The sequence below is a fragment of the Cuculus canorus genome, chromosome 1 (assembly GCF_017976375.1).
Source record: "Cuculus canorus isolate bCucCan1 chromosome 1, bCucCan1.pri, whole genome shotgun sequence".
Lineage (NCBI taxonomy): Eukaryota > Metazoa > Chordata > Aves > Cuculiformes > Cuculidae > Cuculus > Cuculus canorus.
The window spans coordinates 25324486-25340083 of record NC_071401.1 but is presented as its reverse complement, the minus strand read 5'-3'; the positions used below and the strand labels follow the sequence as shown (position 1 = coordinate 25340083).

At 36.3% G+C, this 15598-nt stretch overlaps 1 protein-coding gene across 12 annotated transcripts in view; it reads right to left on the bottom strand.

Annotated features, from left to right (window-relative positions):
• Nucleotides 1-241: 241 nt before the first annotated feature.
• NBEA (neurobeachin) overlaps nt 242-15598 on the bottom strand; it is a 498960-nt gene continuing 483603 nt past the window's right edge. For all 12 annotated transcript variants that reach the window (XM_054056357.1, XM_054056365.1, XM_054056384.1 and 9 more), the window contains 4 exons: nt 8140-8241; nt 4900-5096; nt 4031-4182; nt 242-2012 (listed from right to left, as the gene is read on the bottom strand). In XM_054056357.1, coding sequence (XP_053912332.1) covers nt 1922-2012; nt 4031-4182; nt 4900-5096; nt 8140-8241 — 542 coding nt within the window. In that variant the 3' untranslated portion in view covers nt 242-1921. The remainder of the gene's footprint in view (nt 2013-4030; nt 4183-4899; nt 5097-8139; nt 8242-15598) is intronic.

Genomic DNA, 15598 nt, shown 5'->3' with positions numbered 1-15598 from the left:
CTAAGTATCTTTAGTAGCTTCTCTTCATGTACTGATAGTCAAAAGAGTTGCAAAACACACTCTGTAACCTCTGTTTTATTTCCTGAGACCCCAGGAAACACACCACCCAGGCACACATAATTTTTGGCATACACATAGTATAGGAGCGGATTTCTCAAAATAATTGTTTTTTTTCTAGTTATAATGTGAATATTTTGGTGGCCAGTTCATTGAAATGAAAAACAATCACTGAATTCTTTGCATATTTTATTTTTCTTTTTGATTTCCAACTCACACACATCTGGCATATTTTACATCTTTGCAATAAAACATGGTTACAATAGCTTAAGGAATTTATATATCCAAAATATTTCACCATGATCTCAAGATGAAATGAACTTGTCTTCCAGATGTTCAATAGTCTCCCAATTCTAAGCTACAAACTCAAGATATTGCTTACAGACGGGTGATGAATAACTTAATCATTACGCTGATCCCCATGATTCAGACCCTTATAAATACAAACAACAATGAAGAAGGAAATTCAGTGCTAAACTTACTAATACAAGGTGGAGAACAAATAAGTAATCACATCAATAAATAATGATATGTTTCTGGTGCAAAGTGCCAATACAAAGAATCCATTATCTTTTTAAATAAATGACTGCAAGTGAGTGTAAATTCTGAGAAAATTACATTCCTGTTACATGCCTCATAGCCCTACCGACACAATATGTACATCTATGACAATACAGTCACCAAATATACAAAGAAGAAACATGAATTAAAGTGTACATACCCCTGGGTGTGTAATTTGATCAGTACAATGTGCAGAAAATTATTCGAATAGTTATCATTACAGTATTGTAAAACATGAAGCGCCTTAGTTTCAGTGGCTTCAGGTGAGACTTTCAGAAGAACCGAAAAGGATTACCTCAGCCACCTTTACAATGAAGCTAAGGCTGTCAAATAAACCAAGCTGCTCAGAGGAAAAATAAGGGAAAAAATCACTGGGGCCTATCTCACCCATGGTTTGTATGCCAAATGTTAATATTCCAGAAGTATAGCACTTTGTATTGGGAGTCATTAAGCATTACAAAGCATTAAACTGAACTTCCTTCTTTGCTCCCTTTCTGTCTAGTCTTTGAATTTAAAAGGGAGGAATTTAACTTCTATTGTATAAAGTTTAAATATGGCAAATGATGGCTTTTTATCCAAATACTTCATGAGCAGAACTCCACTTGAGAGGGGTAAAGTTTAGATTCAAAAAGTGAAAAACATGTGTTGGTGGAAATGTCAAAATTACTGTTTGCGCCCAAATTCAACCCTTTAACACAAGCTGTACCCTTAGGCAGATCTCCAGTTTGATTTGTGTGAATGCACCTGTTCCTTCAAGACATCAGGTTTAAAGTACATGCAAGTTGTAACTCCACAATAAAATTAAGAAACAGTTTTGTTCTTTATACAAGGTTTTACTTTTATAAAAGTATCCCTTTAAAGTTAAGATGTGCATCTGATGTACAAAGTATCAAACGTATTTTTTTATCTCAGCTTGAAAAGAGTCTGGAGATGGGATGCATGTTAGGTTCAAAGCCTAAACATTGAAACAACTGGACACAAGGTTCCCCAGAATTTTCAAAAGTCTTTTGTGGCACATCCTACTACCTTCTCTCAAAAAACAAAGATATATGAAATAATTACCAAAACATCTCCTAATTCATATAATTTACATGATACAAGCTTGCTTTACAGCAGCTGGTGTTCAGTTGTGAAAAAACACACAAAGTAAAATGGTTGCTGACTACAATGTACAGCTATTGCTGGGTGTAATGGAATGTACAACGGAGGTCAATGCAGACGTGGTTTTCCACCAGAGACTACACCTTTCATTGCAGCACTTGTGCTCTCAGCTTCACATGGACTTTCAGTTCTTCATTGTACTTCAATATCTGTTCTGATGTTCATAATGCCACCGGTTAAAATCTATATTAAAAGCTACGATGCTGCCAGAAGCCATGCCAGTAATCAGAGTTCTGAAAAAGATAGAATTCTGTTAATTCTCTTTCATCTTCTCAAACGATGGTTTACCATAAACAGTAAAAAAGCTGAAAGAAACAGTGTTTTTTTTTGCAACAACGTGAAAATTAAGCTCATGGGTGATCCAATGGGTCCTTTCCAACCTTGTGATTCTGTGATTCTGTGATTCAGTATGTGATGGAGACACTATTTTTAAGTATTTCCATATGAGCCAAATTCCCATGTACCCATTATGGTTAAGGAAGGTCTAGAGTTCCATTCAGTCACCTTTACGTTAGTAAAGGGTGTGGGTCTTCAGTAGATCCTCTGCCATATGGTGTGCCATCCCATGTACGTATCTCAGACCTCTGAGCTATCTCAAACAGTACAACTGGCTATGGGTGTCCTAATCAGTGCCCTCAGTACAGCCTGTGACCAGCTCTCTACAGGATACTGGGCATCTACTTGAGGGTGAGCTTAATTGTCCTCTCAACTTCACAGTCTGTAGCAAGTGCATCTCCATGTCTTTTTATGGGAGCTTATTCCTGTAGTTCACACGAAACACCTGTGCCACAAAAACTTCATTCAGGTATTTAACAACCCAACCCAGCTGTTTAATTTTAGAAGGTGCCCCATCATGGCTGATATGTCTATGTTGACTGGCAGCTGTGACACAGGCCTGTGGAGACCTCTGCCTTTGGGGCTGCATCTGGGGTCAGTTGGATAACCTAGGGTCTACCAGAAAGAATGAGAAGTCTCTGTAAAAAGAACTTAGTTATCTCCTAATCATAAGCTCATCACACGCTGGTACTCCTAAAATGCTTCATACTCCATATTTACATTATTTTGGTGGCAACAGATGAAGTTGATTTTTCAGTTACTACATACCTGCTAACTATGGTAGTAAACTAGTAACTATGGTTCTAAAGTTGGCTTAGACATCTATCACCACTTCTAGCAAACCATACAAAAGCCATTGTTTAATTATGTAAGTAAAGCTAAGCAGCTGAATCTTCCCAGCTGCATATCACAAACAGCGATAGAGAAAACATGCTAGCTAAAATTTTTTGCAGTGAAATAAATCTCCTTGAACTGGCAAAGCTCCAGAAATATATAGGCTTTTCCATTAAATTAGGTTTCAATTAGAATATGTTTGAGACAAAAAACTTGTTTCAAGTCATGTACTCATACATGAATAAATTAGAATGGAATTTTGTCTACAGGTGGTTTTGTTGCTTTACACAATGGCTACATAGAATGCTGAAAATTCAAGAAAAATAAACTGAAATTAATGTTTGATTTTTCTAACGTCCTATAAATTGTTTGCCTCTCCTGAATTTGTATATCAATAAGCCACACAAAACTGATGTATGATGTAAACATCAAATCCACTTATAAACCTGCGTAAGTTTACATTGTAGTCATATTTCAGTAGAAGACTAGAAGACTGAGGGACTTGGTTCACTTATAATTTACACTTACGTTGTGCATTTTAGTGCCACAACAGTGACTGCAAATATCTAGGCTCATACACTGCATCTCCATTGCTCAAGAAGGTCAAAGGAAAGGATCACACTCATTCTTGGTAGATAGATCCACTGATAATATTACACATGATAGTCTAGATGCAACCTTAAGAAGTTCTCAAGCTCTGCATAGCTGAAAACCAGAAATCATAAACTTCTGTAATTTTTTTAGGCATTAGTTAATAGGCACTAGTGCAGTCCAGTCCAGTCTGACTGTTCCTATGTTTTTAAGTTAATGTAATTTTACTCACATTTTGCTAGTGGAGTCTCTGGCTTACTGATTTCAAAGATATAAGACCCCACTTTAATGTTAAGTGCTCGCATTAATGAAATACAAAGATCAGAAAATATGCTGAGTCAGATAAATCAACAAGATAACAACTGGCGTAATTGTTTTCTATCATATTCCATTAATGACTGCATATCATGAGTTCATATCTTAATGTTCATGGAGACGTATACTTTGTGCATTTTTATCATTTGCTTTCAAATATTAGTGACAAACTCACCTCTGATCATGAGACAGATCCATTGCTCTTATGCCAGCATCACAGCCAGGATAAATATAGAGCTGCTTGAAGTCACAGGCCTGCCATACTTCCACTACACCATTGTCTCCTCCTGTCACCAGGTTCTGCCCATCACTGCTCAGGAGGATGGCCTTCAGGAGAAAAGACAAAAAATGAGCACACATGTTTTATGGAGAAAGGGCAATATTACAAAAATTTATTTGACTTATAAGTATTTACTTTGCTTTACCCACTTCAAATTTGAAGAAAAGGGTTTCCATTCCTCTTTCTCCCCAGATAAAAACATAAACCAACAAACTCTGCATCTTCAAAATTTAAATAAAACAATTATGCCATTTTAAACATGATATATAACAAAAAAGCTCTTTAGCTAAATCTGCCGAGACTTGAGTTCAGCACACAACATTTTGATGTTTGTCCTACAGTACTCAGTACCATCACTAACACCTAAAGGAGAGCAGTGCTCTGAATTCCTAATGCTGCTTCAAATGCTAGTGACAGAGCAGAGCCCTGAGGGCACAAATTCATGTCTTGGCTAATAAATGAAGAATGGACTCTTTTGAGAGCATTTTGTTTTAAAGACATATTTCCTAATGAAATTTAATTCCAAATAAAAAAAGCCAGGAATTGTGTATCATAAACAATTTGATCTTATTTATTCTGAAAAAGCTGAAGAGCATTTTTGCATTCAGAGATGGAGATGAGAGGATCTGTGTTTGAATATGACTTAACCAGGAGGTGGCAATTTTACACGTGATTTCCTTTTTAAACCGCACAGCAAATAAATTCAATTTATTTTAGTAAATAAAGGCAAGACACAAGGAATGTTTGTTTGCATTTAGATTTACCCTGGTTGAATCATTGATCTCCATCTGAGCTAAGAGTTTGCCATTAATGCTGAAATTGCTGAACCGTCCTCGTTCATAGTAGATGATGCAGTGACCTTCACTAGATACTGAAATTAAGCGAGGATACAAGCAGTTTTCTGTTCCTTCCAGGGCTCTCAGCAAATCTCCAGTAATTGTGTGTACCAGACAAGGACCTTCTGTATATGAAAACAATATATCATACATTTGCTGCTTATACAAACTATATACTGTGGACAAATGCAATACATAATAAAGATTTATATCACATTAGTCCTGCATAGATATAGGATGCAATGTTTATTTAAAATATTTAAGATAAACAACAGAAAAGGAAACATAAGAGCTAGCATATTAAGAAAACAGATATAACGTGCCTAAAAGTGGTACTTTATTGTTAACTTAAGCAGGTAGGATTTTTTTATTGATCTATCTTCTAAAACATTCTTTCCTCTTTCCAAGCATTCAGAAGCCTCAGTCTTACTGCTTTCCTCCAACAAGATGAACTCTCTTTAGCCTGCCCACTCACATTAAACAGATGGGGCCCTATCAGTGACTAGTAGGAGCAACTCCCAGAGGGCATATAATCGTATCACTGCATATTTCTCCTATAGACAATGGCAGTTCCTGTAGGCTCTCTACCCCAATGAATGTGTTATATGCATAGATTTCAGTCCTGAATTGCTTTAACAATGAGCATTATCTGACAGGCAACAGAGTTACTATGGTATTTGGACTATAAGAGTGTTTAGGAGACTATAACTGCATTTACTCCAGAGAGATTTTAATATGAGATTTTAATGTCTTTTTACCACTGCTAATGAAAGAAAAAGACAGCTATGAAATCTACAAGGTACATTTTAAGATGCAAAACTAAGCTATTTCCACTTCAAGATCTATGAGAAAAGCTCTTTTGAAGGTGAGATCTGTATTCCTACTAAGAAGAGGAATTTTTTCTGTGATAAATGTAATGAGTCAATACTAAATGTTTTCTTTTATGAATCACAGGATGCTCCTGAACAGGACAGTAATCTCTTCCTTATACAAGTGCTTGATGACCCTGAAAGTAAATTATTCTGGCAGACACAGCCACTTCATGTTAAACCCTTCTAACTTCTTTGAAATTCACACAGCAGTTGGATTTACTCAGGTAGAATGAATCATAGCATCAGTGCACTCATGTGTGAGTCCTCTAGTACAAGTTTTTATCTATGTCTGCATAAAGCCTTAAATGGAGAGATCCCAGACCTGACTGGGTCTGTGGGATATGACCATAATGGAATTTATTTTCTCAAACACTGAGTTTCAGCTTTGGAAATATTGAAGTGCCAGAATGTTGTAAGAAATGCCTCCACCTTTAGAATAATTATCATGTTAGATTTTTCAAAAGAAAAGTGTAACACTTTCATATTTAAGAGCACTAATAAACTGACACTAAGTTGGCTCATCTGATCCATCGGTCATGGACACGAAAAGGCACAAAGAAGATTTGATTTAGGATGATACTGTGAAGACATACAGACCTTTTTACTGCTCTTTTGGGGTTAGTTGGGTAAGAATGTGCAAACATCATCCTGATGCACAGGCTTTTTCTCAGAGGAGTCCTGTATGTGCTGTCTCCCTGCTTCAGCAGCTTCTCTGGTGTGCTGTTTATGTCAGTGCAGTGCCACAGCCAGCTCCAGACGGGCAGGCATCCCGCAGGGGAGCACGGGCAGCAAGCGCTTAGGCAGGCTGGCAAAGCAATGCAGCACTGCCATGAAATGCAATCTAAGAAACTATAAAGGGACTGGAAAGCATCTGCTGGAAACCAGCAATAAAATGGGATTTTCTCTCTGCACTTATACATAGACTAAAGTTTGAAAAGGAAGAACGTGGGAAGAGTAACCGTGGGGCCAGACTGAGCTTCCATTTCTCTTGATAAATGACTGTTATGTAGTATGTATTTATGAGAGTTAATGATCTATCAGGATTTTCTGTTAAAAATGCCTTTACTCCAAAGTTTCACACTCAGCTTTGAAAATAAATATTGAGCTCTGAGGCAGTATAAAAGATGAAAACCCAGGGGCACAGCTGTGAGCAAAAGTGGGCAGAAGGAGTTATGACATCCTTCTTGCTCTCAGAAGCAGCAAACATTTTAAAAAGGAGTACAAGGATATCCATGGGGATGAATAAACCAGGCATAGCTATAGACAGAAAAAGCTGGATGTTGAAGTGGAGTGGAAATGAGATAGGAAGAGATATAAGGAAGAACCTTAAGGAATGACAAGGGTAATGTAAAGAAAGGAATAAGAAGAGAGAAGAGACAATGAAGTACAAAAGAAAGCAAGGAGGGGGGGCAAATGGGAAAAGAAAAGTGAAAAAGGCGTACAGTTAGCCAAATTAAGAAAAGGAGCTGAACAAGAGATGGCAGTGGAGGAAAAGTAGTCATAGAATTAAGGAGAAAAGGAGAAGTTGAGCAGAACAAGTGGAATAGAACAAATGAAGGAGAAACAGAATAAGGAAAAAAGAACCAAGCACTCATTGAGGCAGGTCTTTTATTTACATTGATTAACAGTTATACAGGAGACTGCCGCTGATGTGGAAAAGTTTTTTGAACATTTGTATTAGCAATTATTTGATACTCTGGATTCCAAAGACAAGTAGCAGGGAGAAAATATGCACAAATGGCTCAAGAACGTTAATAAAAGCAAGGTAACAACAAACCTGCAAACTCCTCCTACTTGGTATCCACTACAAAAATACCTAGTGGACGAAATGCTGTCCACAGATACAAAACCAAGCAAATCGACCCTGCTTCCCTTGCTGAGGAGACTGAGGTCAGTCCTACAAACTGCCATCCAATTAAGATCAGAGTGGAGAACGTGGAGCTGGCCCTCTGCTAAATACAGGTCTCTATCAACGTTTTTTTTTTTTTAAATCAATAGATGCCATTATAAATTATTGTATACATTCTTATCAACTACTCCACATCTGGGGGGATAGTAGCATGGGCTGATGTTTGGAAGGAATGATCAACTGATTTTTTGTCTAAACTTTGTAAGTGCAGATAGTAAGTAATAACACTTAAGAGTCAGCCGCTACAGATTCCCCCAGAATTACAACACATCTTAGTAGAGGAGATGTTGGATAATTAAAGTGTACGTGGCTTCAGAGAAGACTGAGAAGTACCACTTTTAAAGGTTCTAAAAGTGTTCAGACTTAAAAAATAAAAACACTTCTGACCTTTAGCACCACTGATAACGAGTCCCAGCTCTGCACAGACTGACACACAGACAACTTCATGGTCGTGACCAGTTAGAACAGCACGAGGAGCCGGATAATCACCTGTTAAAAAAAAATAAGAAGAAGGAAAGAGAAGGAAACAATGGAGGAATACTAATACTAAACCATATATGCTTTATCAACAGAAGGAATTTTGCTGTAACTTGCTTTAAATTAGTAAGCATCAAAGAGAGGTGCAGTATGTTCAAACATGTCATACTTCAGTTTCTGAGCAAAATACGTTCAGATATCATACAGTTTCATAAGCACAGCTCCCCAGTACATTAGATCATATATTACCAAAAAGCAAACTTCCTTGGTTTAGAAATTATGGACTGTGTGCTTTTTGCAATACAGAAATGATAACAATAAATTGTCATTTTATGACCAGAAAATACAAACAATATATTTCAGACAAAGAATACTAAGTTTGGTAGTATTAAAAGAAGCTGTAGTGTAAAGATCTGCTAGTGAATATAGATGTCTCTAGGCTGCTGCTAGGAACATAAAGAGTAGCATGAGTTGAGGATGTTCTTATATTAATGATCATAATTTGTTTCATGAAACTAGGGAGAGGAAAAGAAGACAGAAGAAACAGCATTGTACTAGAAAGATAGTAGTGTTGTATAGACAATATTGATTGAGAGACACATCGAATGCTTCTAGATTCAAACTATATCTAAAAATGGTTTGGGGCGTACATAATTTTATATCTGTCACTGTGGATACCTATGCCATTTTCATAACATTTTATTTATTAATGAGTAGGATAAAATACTCCCTAAATACTTAATTTTTATATTCAGAAGTGAAATATACTTTATTTTGGGTTCAAACAAGTGGGTATTTATGGAGTGCTTACATGACAAATAGCAATATTTCTTTTGCTTCTAATATTAACAGATGTTGACATCTTTAACAGTGAAACTCCTCTTTGCCAGGCAAAGTTAGTTAATCAATAACAAAAAATTAACAACTCACTACATAACACAGATTTTATCTCATTATATTTACTTTGTAAAAATTAAATACAGAAAATTGGGAAATTCCAAAGGACTGGATCTCTGCCAGTGTAGTTCAAATACTTAAAAACGGTAAAAGAAATTACCTAGGGAACTACAGGTGAATTACTGTAACATTAATTCAATGCAAAATAACAAAATGGTTTATCCACACTTCTGTCAACAAAGAATTGGAAGCAAAACTCTTGACAGCCAGTCACCATGCTGTTCTGGTATGGGAGACTTGTCAAGCAAGCTCTTACCTGTATTTGACAGGATGACAGGTACAGTTGATAAAGATATCTATGTTAAAATAGCCTCCATGTATTTTTTCAAATATTTATCTTAGTAATACAATGTTTTGATTTAAATCTGATTTTATGGTACTGGCTGTTAACAACATGGATGGCATAGAAGCTGGTTCAATGACAGATCTTCAAATTTTTGTCCATAGAAAGGTATCTACTACGAATTACATATTAGGGTATTGGAAATTAAGAAGTCCAGTTTTGAGCTGGCAAATGATTCTTGATTGAATACTAACCAATAATGTTGTCTAGAAGATAATGTAAAATCTTTGCTAGTAAGATAAGTTTGTGCGTGTATATACATATATACATAAATACATATACACATATACATATCTATAAAACTGATACAAAACTTAATGAACAAGTGCATAATGAAGAGACAAAGTCGTTACTATAACAGTCTCTGCATTGCTTAGTTAAATGAAAAGGTAGCAAAATATGTTTTATTTATTTAGTTGTTTTGAATGCAGCCAGGTGGAAGGTTGGTGCTCCTGGGCAAGCACAAGCTCTGCTCGCTGGAGAGGAGGTTCTGTTCTGGGAGGCAGCAAGACAGAGAAGGATTTATGGAGCCAGAAAGGAAAACTCCTTCAACATTAACTTTCAATGCAACACTCTAGAATAGCAAATAGAAGTTGACAACTATTTTGCCATTATAAACCTGAAAGATTAAAGTCTTGTACCCACATTTACAGAAATGACCTTTAAGGAGGGTCACACAACTGATATGGAGAATAAGATTGCACAGTCTTATAAGGCTGCACAGTGTTAAAAGTGTTTTCTCTCTTCATTGCACAGGAAGTAAAGAAGAGACTTGACCACCATAGCTGGGAGTCACAGGCATGAAAGATGTCCGATAGCCCAGAAGTTTGTCTTGCTGCTAATGGTACAGCAAGATCCAATGGGTGAATGGCTGCACGCATTTCAACCCTGCAATAAAATGCAGTTTCCTAACTGGTGAAACAGTTAAACAGTAAAACAAATTAACGAAGGAACTACTGGAGTAGCTAAACAATATTGCATGGGTTTCCGAAAGATATGCTTTAGGAATGGAGGTTTGGATAGACTTTTGTGGTCAATGAATTTAATCTTTTTTATTGCAGATACGTCATATAAATCTCCTAACAAATTAGTGAGATGGTTATCTGGGTACATCTTGGAAGGATGTTCCAGACCTTTCCTACTCTAGAGGAGAGAGGTATTCTGATTTGTAGTCTAAATTTATTCCTGTCTACCTTGTATCTCTTTGTTCTTGTGTCCTTTAGCTTTAGGCCTTCTCCATCTCTTGTGTTTTTCCCAGTCATGTGCTTACAGAAGGAATCAGTCCACTCAACCTTTCCTTTTGACTCTATTAAACAAATCAGACACTTATAAACTCCTTTGAAGGGATGAGATTGTCGTTTCTGTGCCTATGTACCTCCAACATCTTTCTTGAAATTTAGGTAGCCAGAACTGTGTATAACAACAGTTCTTGAAATTTTATGGTGAATCTGCAGCACTTCCTGCCAAGCCTTAATATGTCTTGTCATCAAAATTTTAATAATAATTCCATGTATTCTAATATCTTTCTGAACCAGCTGAGAACTATCAACCATGGATATATGGACTTTAGTTTGGACCCAATAGCTCAGAGTGCGTCAACCTACCTGGTCTTATCATGTACAGACACATTAACACTTTTCTATCTCTAATGAAAAGAGTTACCACAATGAAATCCAGCTTCCTCAGTCTTTAATCTAGCCTGCAAGAAAAGAGTATTTTTGGTCTGGAAAATGAAGATGTGACTTAAAACTTCTCTTTACTGCTTGGTTGTTGGAAGAAACAGAAAAAGATGCTTCGTCTACCTCATCAAAGGTTACATATATTTTGAGATTTAGATTTTTATAATTTCCCCATCAATGCTCCTGTTAAGAATCCAATCACCCAAGGTTTTCTTTTCTCCAAGTGCTTAACAGAAAAGTGAAAAAAAATTGCAAATTTTGTTTTTTCTTCTTTATATCTTCCTGTAAGAAAGAGGAATTATGCTCAAGGGTCACCTTGGCTTAAACTCTTATGACAGAGGTTTGTATAGTAGTGTCATCAGACTGTTAGGGAGAATGACTGAAATTATTAGATGGTTAGAATTTTTTAAGGGAAAAGAAATAATTCAGTATTCGAAAGGACATGTTCCTCACTATTTCCTAGGAAAACACTATATATCATGAAATTGTAAAATGTCAAAATATGAAAAATGAACGTATTTAATTGACTTCTTGATTTATAAAGGAAAATGCTTATAAGAAACAACTGCCCTGAAACACAGATCTTTGAGTGCTGTTTTTCAGTAAATACAAATTAATAATGGAATATCACTATTAGGAGTAACAGTTCGACAGTAATTGAAAATGAGATTTTTCCCCTTAGGGCTCAAAGGAAAAATTATTCAGTGATACTTTCTACAGGAAAAGCTGTGGCATGGGGAAGAAAACCTCGGTTATATTACATTTTATTGCAAAGGACAGAAGTTGTAAACTCCAGGAATCATTCAAAATCTAGCAAAATATTCTGTCACTGTCACATCACCACTGATAGATGCAACCAGAGGTCAAAGGCTGCAGCTCTGGGGGAACTGCAGGTGAAAATATCCTACCTATGAACTGAGATACCATCATTGTAAACTCCCTGTAATTTCCCCAAAGGAGCACCTTTGAACCGAATTACTAGAGGGCAGAAGGAAAAAAAAAAACCACCTCTGTTGTATATCCACAGAAGTAAGTTTTTCTATGAAATCTAAAATAAAATACATCTACCCTTCTCTCTGAAAAAAAGTTAATTTTTAATACTACTGTAAGGTTCTTCTGGAACAAATGGTGCTGTCATATGGTAAGACAAAAAAAGGAGAAGAAAAGAAAGTGCACATAGAGTGTAACTATTTCTCCCACATTGTCATTTTCCAGGAATTATGTACAGATTGATATGCGGCTACATCTAGGAGTCTTCTGTAAATAGAAACATGAGAGCACAAAGCAAATTCCAAGTTCCATTTAATTTCTGGCTTTGGTGGAAGCAAGTACAAGGCTATAGCTGAATTATTTGTTGAAAACAATTGACTCTCTACTTTATTATTAGCACTTCTGAGGGGTGACTCTTTAGAAAAAAAAATCTTAGAAAACACTATGAATTTCATAGAAATGAAAATGTAATAGCCTTGAATTTTACTGTCAGAAAAAAAACAATCTGGAGTTTGATGAAAAGATAAGGCTGCAACCAATAAACAAGAATGTTTCAAAATAGGAAATAGCCAATAACAACATCCAGAATATGAAGGAGAAATGGTTGTAAAAGAAAAGACTGCTGACAGAAGAATATTCAGATATTCAAAACATTCTCACCTCAGGCAGTATTGATTTATTGGTTGAGGAATATAAGCAGTATTGTATATATCTACAAACAAATCACCAAGGTGAGTGGACTTCAGATATCTTGCAACTATTCAGACCCCCAAAGGAAAAACAGAGCAGAGGAGAATAAGGATTTGCAGCTTCTCTTCCTATTTCTTCCACTAAATTGCTTTGATAACTTTGGCAAGTTGCTGACCTGCCCTGTGCTGTACAGCTCCCATTGGGTATGCAGCAAAACATAAGCACAGACGTCTGTTGACAAAATGCTAAATATAACTGCATTAGTTCAGGTATGTTATTGGCTCATTTACCTTTCCTTAGCAGTAATAGGAGAGAGATGTCTTTGGCTATCAGAGTAGAGACGGTGCCAACACAAATTATACACTGGTTTTCAAAGAGCTTCTACTCTGGCAGAATAGTGCTAAGATATTTTATTTTAAAAATTAATATCTAAATGGTACAAATGTATTCTTTCAACAATGCAAAGCTGATTGCATGTATGCCAATGTGCTTGCACAGGACCTTCAGCCAACCATCCCATCCACTCGGCACAGAACACATTGGTGGCTATTTTTAAACTGCTGCTCTTTCAAGGTTAAACTAGGGCATGCTATAAGGTATTCAAATGTGGAGGGTATAAATAAATAAGTGAATATTCTGAGTTCAGAGTAACTACTCTTTCAAGATATAAGCTCGGAAAACATACAACATTTACAATTTTAAATTGTTTAAAAAGATGTTATCTAAAAGGAATAAAAGTACACTTCCTGACAGACTTTAAAAAATGTGCAGGTTAACTTGACAAAGGTCCTTTATGGCAACGCTACCCTTCCTTTTAGGTGTATACAGAATACACTCACTAGCACAGATTGAATTGTTAGTACCTGTAAGGATTATGTTAAAATGCTAAACAAACCCAGGTTAGGGAGGGTGGACACAATATTTTCCAATGGTCAGCCCAGTTCCCATTAGAAAATGCAGGGTTAAGTCTCACAACTCTTGTGACCATCATCTTGGAAGCTACAATAGGTAATGAGAAATGTCAAGTCCCAAGATCAATGAAATTTCAGGCTCTAGGGACAAAGCAGGAATAGCATTGATCCTTTTAAAGAACACCAGTCAGAGGGTGAACGTAATATATTGCACAGAGAGGCTCAAGAGGATAAGCGGCCAAGTCCAACATACCTACCTGACAAAAAATTCAATCAGCTTTTAGCGCAAGCTGCCTTCCTTTCTTTCATGCAGGAGTCTGATTCCAATTAAAGTGTGCAAATTAATTTTTATCACTTCCAAATTAGTTTCTGAATTTGTGTCTGTTTCAGATGAAAGCATCTGTCCCTCACTTTTCTGCAATTCTATCATCCACTCTGGTATCTGTTCAAAGACTTGGAGATAATTCTCATTTTCAAAGTCACTTGTTTGAAAGAGACATTCAATAAAGCAATCATAAAACATGAAAATAAAACAACTATAATGATACAAGTTGAACTCCAGGGCATATCATGTGCTTTCTTTGCTCCTTTTTGTGATGACTAATACAGTTGCTATGTGAGAAGAAATTTGTGTACAAATTAGCACTCAGCTAAAATATATCCCTACATATCATAAGAGAAAAAGAAATCAAACCCAAAATTGTCAAACTCCATCACAATGCTTTTTCTATTCACCCTCTGAAAACTGCAAAGATTTACATTTGCTAGATCACTTCAAAGAGTTAAAATAAGCAAACACGTCCTTTGCATGTGCCGTATCTCCCTAAGAGAAAACAGATTCCTTTCACTGTTCTCTCAACTGCAGCAGATTTATAAAATGCGATCATCGATTTAATAAGGTGCAGATTCAGATTACCTATTTCAGATGGACAAGTTTGGCTTAGAAAGTAAGTATCTGACCCTGGCAAGATGACTAAGTTTCATTTAACTTAGTGTTTTTCTCAGAGGTGGTATTTACCTAGGTAAGAAAAGAGAAATAAGGAAAGGCTGACATAAAAACCAAAAACTTGCATTCAGCTCCATCTCAGCTTAAGGAAAATAGTGCCACATCTCCCATTTTCCAGAAGCATCTCTAGGCACCAGCCTCTAGTCTAGGCTGGAAAAGGACATTTTACATCACCACTATTGGAGCTTAGCTATGGTATAGTCATGAAATCCATTTTTGTTGGACCAGAGAAAGTACAAGTAGGGAAAGGATTTGCCCTACATACTACTGTTGAATGTACGCAGTTTCGGTTCTTGATTTCTTGATTCCTCTTTATTTTTATCCAATCATCATGTCACGTAAGATCCATAAACAAGAACAGGAAAAGGAACTTTGCTTTCCCCCACAGCTGGAGGTTCAGGGGAGTGGCCTCCCACATTAATTTATAGCCTGACAGTCAGCATATGTTTGTGAATATGGGAACGTGGGTTTTAATACCCCCAGTCTCTGGAGGCCAAGAACTTAGTCTCCCACTTCTGAAAAGCATTCTAACCAGAAGGTTTTTTGCAAACTACTTTTGAAAGCCACACCATGGAAAACGTTGTCTTTAAAATCTAGCAAAATTACAGTCTTCTCCAAGCAATTGTGAGAAGTGTCAAGACATTGTAACAAGTGCAAACTGAACCAAAACCTCCTTTTTGATACCTATTGTAGAAGAAAAGTGCTAAATTAATAAATGCATTGATTAGTAAAATTATTTTAAAATCATGAAATGACATTCACCATGCTCTCACAGGCAAGTTTTCAACTACTG